At 44.0% G+C, this 16,207-nt stretch overlaps 1 protein-coding gene and 1 pseudogene across 33 annotated transcripts in view; one reads left to right on the forward strand and one right to left on the reverse strand.

Moving 5' to 3' along the window:
- CNOT1 (CCR4-NOT transcription complex subunit 1) overlaps positions 1-16,207 on the reverse strand; it is a 91,671-nt gene that overhangs the window by 70,642 nt on the left and 4,822 nt on the right. For 16 of the 33 annotated variants that reach the window (XM_078358367.1, XM_078358360.1, XM_078358363.1 and 13 more), the window contains exon 2: positions 1,741-2,016. In XM_078358367.1, the coding sequence (XP_078214493.1) occupies positions 1,741-1,842 (102 nt within the window). In that variant the 5' untranslated portion in view covers positions 1,843-2,016. Of the gene's footprint in view, positions 1-1,740; positions 2,017-7,830; positions 8,018-12,033; positions 12,148-16,207 lie in introns of all 33 variants that reach the window. The other 17 variants (XM_035281736.3, XM_078358361.1, XM_078358364.1 and 14 more) reach the window with 2 other exon arrangements.
- Positions 11,631-11,715, forward strand: LOC118149819 (small nucleolar RNA U13; annotated as a pseudogene).

A 16,207-nucleotide genomic window follows, 5' to 3' on the forward strand; every position in this document is an offset into this window, starting at 1 on the left:
CCAAAAAATCTGGATTTATAGTCCAACTTCAGAGCCTATGATCTTCCCACTGTATCATGGTAAGTACAAGAAAGCGGGCTAAGTTCTTAGCTTATTTCAGTTTCCCTTTTCCTTATTCAGAAAATACGGGAGTTAAGAAAGACCATCTCAGCTAGGCATGGTGACTCAGGCCTGTAATTCCAGCACTTTGGGAGGCTGAGATCAGCAGATCACCTGAAGGTGGGAGTTCATGACCAGCATGACCAACGTGGAGAAACCCCATCTCTAAACAACAAACAAAAAATTTTAACAACAACAAAAAAGCCTGAGGCAGGAGGATCACTTGAGCCTAGGAGTTCAAGGTTAAAGTGAGCTATGATGGTAGCACTGCACTCCCACCTTAGGGGACAAAGCAAGACCCCATCTCAATAAAAACTAAAAAAAGAACAGAACTATGATCCAATTAACCAGATCTCTCACCCTTGAAAAATAAGGTAATCTTGCTCAACCTACATTTGTTGAGTATATGCTAGGCACTATTCTAGGTGCTGGCCATGCACAGTGGCTCACACCTGTAATCTCAGCACTTTAGAAGGCTACGGTAGGAGAATAACTTGAAGCCAGGAGCTTGAGACCAGCCTGGGCAACACAGCAAGACCTGCGTCTACAAAATATAAAAAAGTTAGCCAAGCATGGTAGCACATGCCTGTAGCAAGCTACTCAAGAGGCTGAGGCAGAAGAACTGCTTTAGCCCAGGAGTTTGAGGAAATTATGATCTTGCCATTGCATTCCAGCCTGGCTCCTGGCAACAGAGTAAGACTCTATCTCAAAAAAAAAAAAAAAAAAAAAAAATTACCAAGTTATGTATTTTAAAACGGTAAACTTGTCCAGGTATGGTAGCTCATGCCTCTAATTGCAGTACTTGGGAGGTTTAGAAAGTTTGAGACCAACCTGGCCTACATGGTGAAACCCCCTCTCTACTAAAAATACAAAAATCAGGCTGGGCACACTGGTTCATGCCTGTATTCCCAGCACTTTGGGAGAACAAGGCAGATGGATCATGAGGTCAGGAGTTCGAGAACAGCCTGGCCAACAAGGAGGCTGAGGCATGAAAATCACTTGAATTCAGAAGGTGGAGGCTGCAGTGAGCCAAAATTGCACCACTACACTCCAGCCTGGGCAATTCTGTCTCAAAAGAAAAAAAAAAAAAAAGAAGAAAAGAAAGCCTAGGGCCCAGGCAAACCAATTTTATAATTTCCATGGAAAATAAAAAGTTGTGAAAAACCTTTATTAAAAAAAGATCGAGCTGGGCACAATGGCTCACACCAGTAATCCCAGCACGATGGGAGGCCGAGGCGGGGGAATCGCTTGAGGTCGGGAGTTCAAGACCAGACTGGCCAACATAGTAAAACCCTGTCTCAACTAAAAATACAAAACTTAGCCGGGCATGGTGGCAGACGCCTGTAACCCCAGCTACTCGGGAGGCTGAGGCAGGAGAATCGCTTGAAACCAGGAGGCAGAAATGCAGTGAGCTGAGATTGTGCCAATGCACTCCAGCCTGGCTGACAGAATGAGACTCTCTCTCAAAAAAAGAAAAAAAAAATGATTGGCTAAGATTGCTTTTACATATGATGATCAGAGATATCACCTGAAATAATGTGCAAAAGTTAGTTACCTTTCATGCAACATGCCCACATAAATTTGTGGTTTTCTTTCCACTGTTTACTTTAATGACACTTGTTTTCTGGCTAGTTTACTTACATGCTGTATTTCCTGCTGGCTGGCTCGGTAATTTTTCTTGGTTAAATTGTCCACCAGGTAGCTGATTTGAGACAAGGCCAGCGAGAGCGAGTCAAGATTCATTGCTGGTTGGGGCGGAAGCAGGCGGCCGAGCCCGGCGCAAAATCACCATTATTCCCCTTTAGTCACCTCAGAGGCAGGTTAATGCTTTCTTTTTAATTAGGCTATATCTGGTGTCTGTATAAGTTCTTCAGTTCTTCTTTACCAGGGGTCTTACTCTGTTCTGAAACATGGCACCTGTTTAAAAAAATACACACACACATCCAGATTTTTAAATTAAAGGAAAAGGGTGGCTGGTCCAAGTGCAGTGGTATTTACAACTAACTGATCACAACTAGTTGCAGATTTCTTTGTTCCTTGCCACTCCCATTGCTTCCCCTGACTTGCCTTTAAGAGAATTGGGCTCTGTGTTAGTACCTAAAATGCTATCATGTACCTTAAAAAAATAAGTAAAGTAGCTCTTTACTTACACTTCTTTAAAAAGGAGTAAAATAACTCCCTACTTAAACAAACAGGAAAAAGATAGTAAAACAGCTTAACCACTGTTGATAAAAGATACCAAGTTTCTCAATTAGGCAGGGCAAGTATAAAATGAAAATACATTTTACACTGTAGGTGGGAGTGTAAATTAGTTCAACCACTGTGAAAGACAGTGTGGTGATTCCTCAAGGATCTAGAACCAGAAATACCATTCTGTTCATTTTGTATATACCCAAAAGATTACAAATCATTTTACTATAAAGACACATGCACAAGTATCTGTGCTGTGTGCAGCACTGTTCACAACACCAAAGACTTGGAACCAACCCAATGCCCATCAATGATAGACTGGATAACGAAAATGTAACACATATACGCCATGGAATACTATGCAGCCATAAAAAAGGATGAGTTCATGTCCTTTGCAGGGACCTGGATAAAGCAGAAACCAACATTCTCAGCAAACTAACACAGGAACAGAAAACCAAACATCACATGTTCTCACTCATAAATGGCAGTTAACAATCAGAACACATGGACACAGGAAGGGGAACATCACACACCAGGACCTGTGGAGGGGTAGGGGGCTCAAGAAGAAATAGAATTAGGAGAAAAAAAAAAAGAGAGAGAGAAAGTAAGTGGCTGGTCGAGGTGGCTCACGTCTCTAATCCCAGCACTTTGGGAGGCCGAGGTGGGTGGATCACAAGGTCAGGAGTTCGAGACAGGCCTGGCCAACATGGTGAAACCCCATCTCTACTAAAAATAGAAAAGTTAGCCAGGCATGCTGGCGCATGCCTATAATCTCAGCTACTCGGGAGGCTGAGGCAGAAGTGCTTGAACCGGGGAGGTGGAGGTTGCAGTGAGTCAACATCGCACCACTGCATGCCAGCCTGGGCAAGAGAGCAGACTCCATCTTGAAAAAAAACCCACTCAACCAAAGAGTTTTGTTTTAGTAAGATAACCTGTAACACTTGCATTATTTCAAAATGTTAATTTTGGCCGGGAGCGGTGGCTCATGCCTATAATCCCAGCACTTTGGGAGGCCGAGGCAGGTGGATCACGAGGTCAAGAGATCGAGACCATCCTGGTCAACATGGTGAAATCCCGTCTCTACCAAAAATACAAAAAATTAGCTGGGCATGGTAGCGCGTGCCTGTAATCCCAGCTACTCAGGAGGCTGAGGCAGAATTGCCTGAAACCAGGAGGCGGAGGTTGCAGTGAGCCGAGATCACACCATTGCACTCCAGCCAGGGTAACAAGAGCGAAACTCCATCTCAAAGAAAAAAAAAAAAAGAGAAGGGGTTTCACCATGTTGGCCAGGCTAGTCTCGAATTCCAGACCTCAGATGATCTACCTGCTTTGGCCTTCCAAAGTGCTGGGATTACAGGCATGAGCCATGGAGCCAGGCACCCTGGCTACTTTTTGTATTTTTAGAAGAGAAAGGGTTTTGCCATGATGGCCATGCTGGTCTCTAACTCCTGACCCTCAGTGATCCACCCATTTCTGCCTCCCAAAGCACTGGGATTACAGGTGTGAACCACTGTACCTGGCCTTATCTTTATTTTTTTCTAAGTAAAAAAAACAAATGCACACAATATCCATTTTCTAAAGAATTCACCAAGAGGCCAGGTGCAGTGGCTCATGCCTGTAATCCCAGCACTTTGGGAGGCCAAGGTGGGTGAATCACAAGGTCAGGAGTTTGAGACCAGCCTGGCCAAGATGGTGAACCCTGTCTCTACTAAAAATACAAAAATTAATCAGGCATGGTGGCAGGCACCTGTAATTCCAGCTACTCGGGAGGCTGAGACAGGAGAATTGCTTGAGAGAACTGCTGGGAGGTAGAGTGAACTGAGATTGCGCCATTGCACTCCAGCCTGGGCAGTTAAGAGTGAAACTCTTGTCTCAAATACAACAACAAAAAATAGAGACAGAGTCTCATGTTGCTCAGGTTTGTCCAACTATAATATTAATACTATAATACTAAGAATTGTTCTAAGCACTAAGAATTCAAGGGTGATACTATTATTCCAACTTTAAAGATAAGGAATAGTTCAATTTTCAGATAGTAAGTATAATTTTGAAGATATTGAGCAAGTAGAGGTAAGATTTAAAAAAAAAGCAAAAAATAAAAATTTTAAAAAGCAGTAACTTATGTATTATAGTTTCAAAATCAATTTGTACAAGTCTAAATTTTTGTCTTGCTTTGTCACCCAGGCTGGAGTGCAGTGGTGTGATCTCGGGTTTGAACAATTCTCCTGCCTCAGCCTTCCCCAAGTAGCTGGAATTAACAAGCACATGCCACCAGGCCCAGCTAAACACTTGGGAGCAAGAAAGGGGTTTTACCATGTTGCTCAGGTTGGTAATTAATTGTTGCTCAGGCTAGTAAATAATACCAATTCCTGTTATCAGTAAGTATCTCCAACCTCACAGAAGAGTTTTAGATTCCTAGACTATCTGCATTATACCTCAGCACTGAATACTTAGGAGTCACCTTTCTATTACTTTTTCTCCAGCCAATGAACAAACTTTAAAAACTATCAACTGAAAGCCTAAATATCCATCAAAAGGACACTGGTTAAGCAAATCATAAAATGGCACACTATGTCTTCCTATAGGTAAGCATGTTAAAAAAAAAAAGGCATACTATGTAATAACTTAAAAAAAAAAAGGGACCCAGAAAGAGTAAAAATTACCTATGGGGGGGAGGGGAGTCACATAACAGTGGTCTGTTGGCCAGGTGCGCTCACACCTGTAATTCCAGCACTTTGGTAGGCTGAGGTGGGCAGATCACTTGATGTTGGGAGTTCAAGACCAGCCTGACCAACATGGAGAAACCCCATCTCTACTAAAAATACAAAATTAGCTGGACATGGTGGCATTTGCCTATAATCCTAGCTACTTGGGAGGTTGAAGCAGGAGAACTGCTTGAACCCAGGAGGCAGAGGTTGCAGTGAGCCGAGATCCTGCCACTGCACTGCAGCCTGGGTAACAAGAGCAAAACTTGGTCTCAAAAACCAGTGGTCTAAAATATGTTCTTACATACATAAAGTATCTAATAAAAATAACTCTTGGCTGGGCGCGGTGGCTCACGCCTGTAATCCCAGCACTTTGGGAGGCCAAGGCAGGTGGATCACGAGGTCAACAGATCGAGACCATCCTGGTCAACATGGTGAAACCCCGTCTCTACTAAAAATACAAAAAATTAGCTGGGCATGGTGGCGCGTGCCTATAATCCCAGCTACTCAGGAGGCTGAGGCAGGAGAATTGCCTGAACTCAGGAGGCGGAGGTTGCGGTGAGCCGAGATCGCGCCATTGTACTCCAGCCTGGGTAACAAGAGCGAAACTCCGTCTCAAAAAAAAAAAACTCTTTTGAAAAGTTAGATAAATTAGTTGAAAAAGGAATTGAATTTTTCAAGTAGAAAATTAACTATCAAAACCAACAAAATATTACGCCAGTAACTTTGCACATTCCAAGACTCTCTTTGCAAAATCCCAACCTATAGAAGTAATTCACCTAATTCACTGTAGAAAAGAGATAATATAGATGGCCTGAGCCTGCTGTCCTTAAAAAGGTTTGCACAGTTGGCCCTTTGGATAACTTCAGATAACTTTCCGAAGAGTTCCCGCCATCCCCAGGGCTACTAAGAGTGACTCATTCTGCATTAAGTGCACAAACAAATGTGGTTTGTGATGAACACCAGCTTTCTGTGTAAGACCCTAAAATTTTACTATGTAGTAGGCAGAGGGTACCTACCTACACGAATAGGTCCCACCAATAATAACAATAGGCACTGAGTCTCTTACTAAAGCTTTCCTACTAGGCATCATTTCACATACATGTGCTGGTCACAACTCCATCATGATAGAGGAACTGAGTGTGTCCTGTTTGACTCCACTGGGAGAAGACACTTGGGAGCATGAGCCTGGTTTCCTCCTGGCTTCATCCCATTCACCATCTCCCTTTGCTGATTTTGTTTTGTATCCTTTGCCACAGAAATATACTTTTTATTGTATTTTCTTTTTTTGAGACAGGGTCTCACTCTGTTGACCAGGTTGGAGTGCAGTGGCCCGAGCTGGGCTCACTGCAGCGTACACCTACCAGACTCATGCCATCCTCCTGCTTCAGCATCCGGAGTAGCTAGGACAACAGGCATGTACAACCACATCCGGCTAATTTTTTGTATTTTTACTAGAGATGGGGTTTCACCATGTTGACCAGGCTGGTCTCGAACTCCTGGCCTCAAGTGATCTGTCTGCCATGGTCTCCCAAAGTGCTGGGATTACAGGTGTCAGCCACCGCACCAGGCCTGTATCCTTTGCTATTAAAAAACAAAACAAAACAAAACACCAAGCACTGGTTCCTGCCTGTAATCCCAGCACTCTGGGAGGCTGAGACAGGTGGATCACCTGAGGTGGGAAGTTTGAGACCAGCCTGACCAAAACTGAGAAACTCCATCTCTACTAAAAATACAAAAATTAGCCGGGTGTAGTGGCACATGCCTATAATCCCAGCTACTCAGGAGGCTGAGAAAGAATCACTTGCAGGTAGCAGTTAGCCCTCTAGCCCGGGCAACAAAGGTCAAACTCCACCGGGCATGGTGGCTCAGGCCTGTAATCCAAGCACTTTGGAGGCCAAGGCGGGAGTTCATGACTAGCCTGACCAACATGGTGAAACCTCATCTTTTTTTAAAAAGAAAAAAGTCAAACTCCTTCTTAAGAAAAAAAAAAAGCAGATAGCCCTGGGGTGTCCTCCTAGTGAATTACTAAACCTGCAGGTAGACTTCAGAACTGCCCCTAACACTCTTGCCCAGCTAGTGGCAGAGATGAAGTGTCATCTGGAGGCAAATGTGACCCAAATTGTGGATTTCCTGTCTAGTACATAGAGAATCCATTTCAGAATTTTAAATCTTATCACAGAGATGATCTGGGAAGTTATTTTGATTTAAAGAATTAAACTATAGGCCGGGCACTGTGGCTCATGCCTGTAATCCCAGCACTTTGGGAGGCCAAGGCGGGTGGATCACGAGGTCAAGAGATTGAGACCATCCTGGTGAACATGGTAAAACCCTGTCTCTACTAAAAATACAAAAAAAAAAATTAGCTGGGCACAGTGGCGTGTGCCTGTAATCCCAGCTACTCAGGAGGCTGAGGCAGGAGAACTGCTTGAACCCGTGAGGCAGAGGTTGCAGTTAGCCAAGATCACGCCACTGTATTTCAGCCCAGATGACAGAGTGAGAGTCCATCTCACAAAAAAAAAAAAAAAAAAAAATACTTTTTTTTTTTTAAAAGACGAAGTTTCACCATGTTGGTCAGGCTGGTCTTAAACTCCTGACCTCAGGTGATCCACCCGCCTTGGCCTCTAAAGTACTTGGATTACAGGTGTGAGCCACCGCGCCCGGCCAAAAGTTACTCTTTATGATGGGAAATACCAAGAGCGGAACAATCAGGTTACAAGAAAGGTGAATGTACTCAAGGAACCACAGGCCAGACACAGTAGCTTGCACTTCTAATCCCAGCACTTTGGGAGGCCAAGAGGGAAGAGCAGCTTGGAAACAAGAGTTCAAGACCAACCTAGGCAACATAGAAGAATCCCATCTCTACTTTCTTTCAAATTAGCAGGGTGTAGTGGCTAATGCCTGTAGCCATAGCTCCGTGGGAGGCTGAAGAAGGAGGACTGTTTGAGCCCAAATGTTCAAGCTTGCAGTGAGCTATCATCAGGACAGTCTTCCAGCCTGGGTGACAGAACAAGACATCGACTCTACCAAAAACATAAAAAAGAAGAAATTGCTGGCTGGGTGTGGTGGCTCACACCTGTAATCCTATCAGTATGGGAGGCCAAGGTGGGTGGACTGACTGAACTCAGGAGTTTGAGACCAGCCTGGGCAACATGTTGAAACCCAGTCTTCACTAAAATACAAAAGAATTAGCTGGCCATGGCAGCGTGTGCCTGTAGTCCCAGCTACTCAGGAGGCTGAGGAAGGAGAATTGCTTAAACTCGGGAGACAGAGGTTGCAGTGAGCCGAAATCACACCACTACATGCCAGTCTAGGCAACAGTGCAAGACTCTGTCTCAACCAAAAAAAAAGAAGGAAAAAAAGGAAGAAGAAATTGTTGCAATGGCTTTTTTTTTTTTAAGACGGGGTTTCACCATGTTGATCAGGCTGGTCTTGAACTCCCAACCTCAGGTGATCCACTCACCTTGGCCTCCAAAGTGCTTGGATTACAGGCGTGAGCCACCACGCCCGGCTGACTTTTTTTTTTTAAGACGGAGTCTGGCTCCATCACCCAGTCTGGCATGCCGTGGCGCTATCTCGGCTCACTGCAACCTCTGCTTCCCAAGTTCAAGCAGTTCTCCTGCCTCAGCCTCCTGAGTAGCTGGGATTACAGGCACGTGCCACCATGCCCAGCCAATTTTTTGTATTTTTAGTAGAGACAGGGTTTCACCATGTTGACCAGGATGGTCTCGATCTGTTGACCTTGGGACCCACCCACCTTGGCCTCCCAAAGTGCTGGGATGACAGGTGTGAGTCACGGCACCCAACCTGAAAAAAAACTGTTTTTATTTTTTATTTTTAGTAGAGATGGGGTCTTGCTATATTGCCCAGGCTGGTCTCAAACTCCTGAGCTCAAGCAATTCTCCCACCACAGCCTCCCAAAGTGCTGGAATTACAGGGGTGAGCCACAGCAACCAGCTGGTTTTTTTTTTTTAAAGGGGAAACATGATATAGTCAAAGTTCGGGCCCTTCACTACCCATTGTAGTACTAATTTTCTATATTCTTGTTTCAGGTTGGTTTGCCTTTCATGATGATGTGATTATATATTACTACTAGATTATTCAGCAGCATTTTTTTTTCCAATACTGTGTATGCCAATTTCAGAGATTTTAAAAGATGGAAATTTTGTTTCAGAATCAGTGAAACATGGTATTTCTTTTGCCCCATGTAGTCTTGTGTTACATGTGCTATTATTGTAAAACTAAAATAACTTTAAATGACTTGTGATTTATACCAAGAATAAGTGAATCTAAAAGTAAACAAAATAACCGTAATGAGAAATCTGAACCTCTAGAAGGCATCTACTAGGGGGAAAAAAAGAGGAAGAGGTCGGGCGCGGTGGCTCATGCCTGTAATCCCAGCACTTTGGGAGGCCGAGGTGGGCGGATCACAAAGTCAGGAGATCAAGACCATCCTGGCCAACATGGTGAAACCCCGTCTCTACTAAAGATACAAAAAAAATTAGCTGGGCATGGTGACGCATGCCTGTAATCCTAGCTACTCAGGAGGCTGAGGCAGGAAAATTGCTTGAACCCAGGAGGCGGAGGAAGTTGCAGTGGGCCGAGATTGCGCCACTGCACTGCAAGACTCTGTCTCAAAAAAAAACCAAAAAACAAAACTGAAGAGCTGTATCATCTCCAAAAGCACTTCGAAATGTTTAGGTGTGGTAAGAGTTACTGGCATTCAGTAAGAATTAAGGATGAAATTAAACATTTTGTAAAATGCCAGGTGCAGTGATTCACGCCTATAACCCCAGCAATTTGGGAGGCTGAGCCAAGAGGATCACTTGAACCCAGAGTTTGAGACCCATCTCAACAAATAAATAAATAAGTAAGCAAGCAGGGCATGGTGGCATGCACCTGTAGTCCTGGCTACTAAGAAGGCTGAGGTGGGAGGATCACTTAAGCCTAAGAGGTCGAGGATACAATAAGCTGTGACTGCACCACTGTACTCCAACCTGGGCAACAGAGCAAGACTCTATCTCAAAAAATTTTTTAATTAAAAAAAAAAAAAAATCATACCTTGCAAGGGGATAATACAGGTTGAGCATCCCAAATGTGAAAATCCAAAGTTCAAAAGACTCCAAAATGCAAAACGTTTTGAGTGCAAATATAACACTCAAAGGAAATATTCATTGGCGCATACTGCTAAGTATAACGAGAATATTCCAAAATCTGAAATCAGAAACATGTCTAGTCTCAAGCATTTAAGATAAAGGATACTATTCTGCAAAAGTGCCATTAAAAAATAAAAATTAAGGCCGGGTGTGTTGGCTCACGCCTGTAATTCTAGCACTTAGGGAGGTGGAGGTGGGTGGACCACCTGAGATCAGGAGTTCAAGACCAGCCTGGCCAACATGGTGAAACCCCATCTTAAAAGTAAATAAATAAACAAATAAATAAATAAATAAATAAAATAAAGGATATTCAACCTGTATCACCAACAAAGAACTAACTACCTGCCCAAATGCCAATTGTACCCTCGTCTTGAGAAAATGGCTGATACATCCACCTTCTGCCCTCAATGTAAACACCTCAAAATTAACTTTTGGTCGGTGCAGTGGCTCATGCCTGTAATTTCAGCACTTGGGAGGCTGAGCCAGGATGACCACTTGAAACCAGGAGTTTAAGACCAGCTTGGGCAACACAGCAAGACCCTGTCTCTACAATTACAACAATAAAAATTAGCTGGGTATGGCATCGGGTGCCTATAGTCTTAGCTACTTGGGGGGCTGATATGGTAGCCCAAGGACTCTGTAGTTTTAATGAGCTAGCACGACATCAACTGCACTCCAGCCTGGGTGACAGAGCAAGACCCTGCCTGTATAAAATTAAAGAAAAAATTGACTTTCCACATTAACACAAAGCCAAGCACAACTTAAATCCAGAAGATGGTACGTAAATTATGTGAAGTGGCTACCACAGTTATTAGAAAAAGAGTTTATGCATAACTGTTTTGTGGTGGATTGTGTACTTGCATCTACAATCCCAGCCAGCTACTCAGGAGGCTCAGGCAGGAAGACTGAGCCCAGGAGTTCAAAATTGCACTGAGCTACTATTTCTCTAAAAACAATAATTAAAAAGAGTTCAAGACAGGCACGGTGGCTCACATCTGCAATCCTAGCACTTTGGGAGGCTGAGGTGGCCTGATCACCTGAGGTCAGTAATTCGAAACCAGCCTGACCAACAGGGTGAAACCCAGTCTCTACTAACAGTACAAAAAATCAGCTAGGCGTGGTGGTGGGCACCTGTAATCCCAGCTATTTGGGAAGCTGATATGGGAGATACACTTGAACCCGAGAGGAGGTTGCAGTGAGCCAAGAATGTGCCATTGCACTCTATCCTGGGCAGCACATGGAACTCTGTCTTAAAAAAAAAAAGTCAACCTGTCAACATGATAAAACCCCATTCTCTACTAAAAATACAAAAATTAGCAGGGTATGGTGGCACACACCTGTAGTCCTAGCCACTTGGGAGGCAGAGGTATGAGAATCACTTGAACACAGGAGGCAGCGATTGCAGTGAGCTGAGATAACGCCACTGCACTCCAGCCTGGGTGACACAGTGAGATACTGTCTCAAAAAAAAAAAAAAAGTTGACCTTTTGTAGTTCATAAGCATAATGACTGTGTGAGATGTGCCAACCTCAAACCTTGTTACATCAGCAGGTCACCTGTCTGAAATGAAAAGAGTTGACTTGCTTTTTATATACATGTCATTTTAAACAAGATTTTTTTCACTCAATACTAGAGTGCCTTCAATAACTTGTAACATTTAATAGCCCTGTGTCCGTGTTTTAAGCATTTTACAAGAATTAATCTAATCCAGGCCAGGCCTGGTGGCTCCTGCCTGTAATCCCAGCACTTTGGGAGGCCAAGGTGGGAGGACTATTTGAAGCTGGGAGTGCAAGTTGAGGCTGAGCAACATAGTGAGAGACCCCTGCCTCTATAAAAAGAAAAAAAAAAATCTTGTTTTAATTAGCTGGACATAATGGTGCACACCTGTAGTCCCAGCCACTGGGAAGACCGAGGTGGGACGATGGCTTGAATTCAGGAGGTCGAGGCTGCAGTGAGCCATGATTTCGCCACTGCACTCCAGCCTGAGCAACACAGACCCTGTCTCAAAAAACAAAACAAAACAAAACAGTAACAGAGAGCAGCCTTCTTGAAGCTATTTTATTTTAAAAATAACTACACCAAGAGAAAACTCTCATATCTCAGAATTCAATTTACGATGGTAAATAACCTGTTAAAACTCAAGTCCTGGCATGGTGTGATAGCTCAACCCTGTAATCCCAGCACTTTGAAAGGCCGAGGTGGGCAGATCACAAGATCAGGAGTTCAAGATCAGCCTGGCCAACATGGCGAAACCTCGTCTTTACTTAAAATACAAAAATTAGCTGGGCGTGTTGGCATGTGCCTATAATATCAGCTCCTCAGGGGGCTGAGGCAGGAAAATCACTTGAACCTGGGAGGTGGAGGCTGCAGTGAGCTGAGATTGCACCACTGCACTCTGCAACTCAAAAAAAAAAAAATTAGTCTTTCAAAATACTTTCATCCCACTTTTTTATTTCAAATTAGTTCAACATTACTGTAATATTGTGAGATACACATTTGGTCTTCATCTCTTTTCCTGGCATACAACTTCTAAGATCCTTAGAATGATTAGAATGTTAAGTTTCTTTTTGTATGCTAATGAGTTGACTGATAGCTTGGCAACTTCTAAGTAGTTTTTACATGGATGCTGGTCACCCGAAACACTAAGATTAGAGAGTTGGAACTTGTAGCCCCACTCCCCCAAACTCCAGGGAGAGGAAAGGTGCTGAACATTAAGGTGACACCAAAGGCCCATGATTTAATCAATGGTGCCTAAGTAATGAAGCCTCCATAAGACTGGGTTCAGAGAGCTTCCAGATAACTGAGGCAGTGTAGCCAGGGGAGGGCTTGGAAGCTCCCTGACCCTTACTTCTTCCTATGTACCTCCTCATCCACATTCTTTATAATAAACTCCAAAACCTAAGTGGTGGCTGGGAGCAGTGGCTCAACCCTGTAATTGCAGCACTTTGGGAAGCAAAGGCAGGAGGATCACGAGGTCAGGAGTTCGAGACCAGCCTGGCCAACATGGTGAAACCCTGTCTCTACTAAAAATACAAAGAAATAGCTGGGCATGATGGCATGCACCTGTAATCCCAGCTACTCAAAAGGCTGAGGCAGAAGAACCATTTGAACCCAGAAAGTAGAGGTTAACGTGAGCCAAGATAGTGCGACTGCATTCCAGCCTGGGTGACAGGACAAGACTTTGCCTCAAAAACAAAACAAAACGAAACAAAAAACCAGCACTTTGGGAGGCCGAGGCAACAGGATGGATCACTTGAGGTCCAAAGAGTTCAAGACCAGCCTGGCCAACATGGTAAAATCCCGTCTCTACCAAAAATATAAAAATTTAGCCAGCTGTGGTGGCACATGCCCATAATCTAAGCTACTTGGGAGGCCGAGGCAGGAGAATCGTTTGAACCCCGAAGGCAAAGGCTGCAGTGAGCCTAGAGCATGCAACTGCACTCCAGCCTGGGCAACAGAACAACCTCCATCTCAAAACAAACAAACCTAAGTATTTCCCAGAGTTCTATAAGACTCTAGCAAGTTAACTGAACAAATGAATGGAGTCGTGGCCAGGCATGGTGGCTCAGGCTTGTAATCCCAACACTGGGAGGCCAAGACGGGCAGATCACCTGAGGTCAGTAGTTCAAGACCAGCCCTGACCAACATGGAGAACCCCTGCGTCCACAAAAAATACAAAATTAGCCGGGCATCCAGTGGCACATTCCTGTAATCCCAGATACTTGGTAGGCCGAGGCAGGAGAATAGCTTTAACCTTGGAGGTGGAGGTTTCGGTGAGCCAAGATTGTGCCACTGTACTCCAGACTGGGCAACAAGTACAAAACTCCATCTCAAAAAGAAAAAAAAAGAATGGGGTTGTAGGAACCTCAATTTATGACCCGTTTGTCAGAAACACAGGTAAAACCACCTGGGACTTGAGATTAGCATTGGAAGTTGGGGGCTGTCTATGGGACTTGAGCCTTCAACCCATGGGATCTGAGGTGAATTAGAAGATACCCATGTGGTGTCCATTGCTGAAGAGCTTGCTTGATGTCTAGGGGAAAAACCCACACATGTCCTGTTGTGAGAATATATTGGAAGAAAAACTTTATTTCTATATTCTCAGAAACAACAAAAAGTTCTCCTACACACTTGAACATCGCATTCAACTTTTAGGAAATTTCCCTGTATCAACTGTAACAGTTAACCATAAGGTATCCTGGAGGTTAATGCTGTGTTTTCCAGAATTAAAGATATAAACACATTTCTTAAATGTATACACTATGTTTCCTTAAATCTCAACATATTAAGTCTATACCTCTAATTACTGCCTTCTCAAACTATGCTTTCCAAGGAACAATGTTTTATTTGCTTTGTAACATTCTTGCAAATTTAAGTGAAAAATACACTTTAAAAACAAACAAACAAAAAACACCAGGCCACAGTGGCTCTCATCCTGTAATCCCAGCACTTTGGAAGGCTGAGGCAGGTGGATCACCATCACGAGTTCTAGACCAGCCTGGCCAACATGCTGAAACCCTGACTCTACTGAAAATGCAAAAATTAGCTGGGCATGGTGGTATCCACCTGTAATCCTAGCTAATGGGGAGGCTGAGGCAGGAGAATGGCTTGAATCCAGGAGGTAGAGGTTGCAGCAAGCCAAGATTGTGCCACTGCACTCCAGCTTGGATGACAGAGCAAGACTCCTGACCTCAAGTCATCTGCCCGCCACCTCCCACCTCACCAAAAAGAAAAGAAAAAAAAAACTTCACTGCAAATATTGAAGGAAAAAAAAGTAATTAATAAAAAAAAAACTATCATAGGACAGTATGGTGGCTCACACCTGTAATCATAGCACTTTGGGAGGCCTTGGTCGTTCAACCAGCCTGGGAAACACGATGAAGCCTCGTCTCTATAAAAAAATACAAAAATTAGGTTGGGCATGGTGGCTTACATCTGTAATCCCAGAACTTTGGGAGGCCAAGGCAGGTAGATCACTTCAGGTCAGGAGTTCGAGACCAGACTGGCCAACATGGTAAAACCCCAGCTCTACTAAAAATACAGGCTAAGTGCAATGCACACCTGTAATCCCAGCACTTTGGGAGGCAGAGGCAGGTGGCTCACCTGAGGTCAGGAGTCTGAGACCAGCCTAACCAACATGGTGAAACTCTGACTCTACTAAATACAAAACTTAGAATGGCATGGTGGAATATGCCTATAATCTCAGCTACTTAAGAGGCTGAGGCAGGAGAACTGCTTGAACCCAGGAGCGGAGGTTGCAGAGAGCAGAGATTGTGGCAATGCACTCCAGCTGGGCAATGAGGGAAACTCCTTCACCAAAAAAAAAAAAGGCTGGGCACAGTGGCTCACACCTATAATCCCAACACTTTGGGAGGCTGAGGCAGGCAGAACACAAGGCCAGCAGTTTTGAGACCAGCCTGACATTGTGAAACCCCATCTCTACTAAAAATACAAAATTCAGCCAGGCGTGGTGGTGCCAGCAGGTAATCCCAGCTACACAGGAGGCAGAGGTTGTGGTGAGCCAAGATCACGCCACTGCATTCCAGCCTGGGCAACAGAGGAAGACTCCATAAAAACAAAAACAAACAAAATTAGACAGGCATGGTAGCAAGCACCTGTAATCCTAGCTACTCAAGGGGCTAAGGTGGGAGAATCATCTGAAACCAGAAAATCAAGGCTGCAGTGAGCAGTGATTGTGCCACTGAACTCCAGCCTAGGAGTTGTGAAACCCTGTCTCAAAAAAAAAAAAGCCATACACTGGGCAGAGGGGAGAAGGTTTTGAGCCCCTTTTAACTTCCAAATATTCATCTTTAAAATTGTGAGCAAACAGAAAAGGAATTGCTAGATTCTTGTAAACACAGTCACTCAATGGGATGCCTGCCATTTTGAAACTTCACAGCAGGAAGTTTAGGTTGGTCAGAGGGTCATTAAAGAAATGCCTCAGCTAATATATATAACTACATAGACTTTTTTTCATAAAACTATATACCAAGTTCAGGCTTGGCACTGCGGCTCATGCCTGTAATCCCAGCACTGTGGGAGGTGGCGGGCAGATGAC

Source organism: Callithrix jacchus, chromosome 20, assembly GCF_049354715.1.
Source record: "Callithrix jacchus isolate 240 chromosome 20, calJac240_pri, whole genome shotgun sequence".
NCBI classification, from domain to species: Eukaryota; Metazoa; Chordata; class Mammalia; order Primates; family Cebidae; genus Callithrix; species Callithrix jacchus.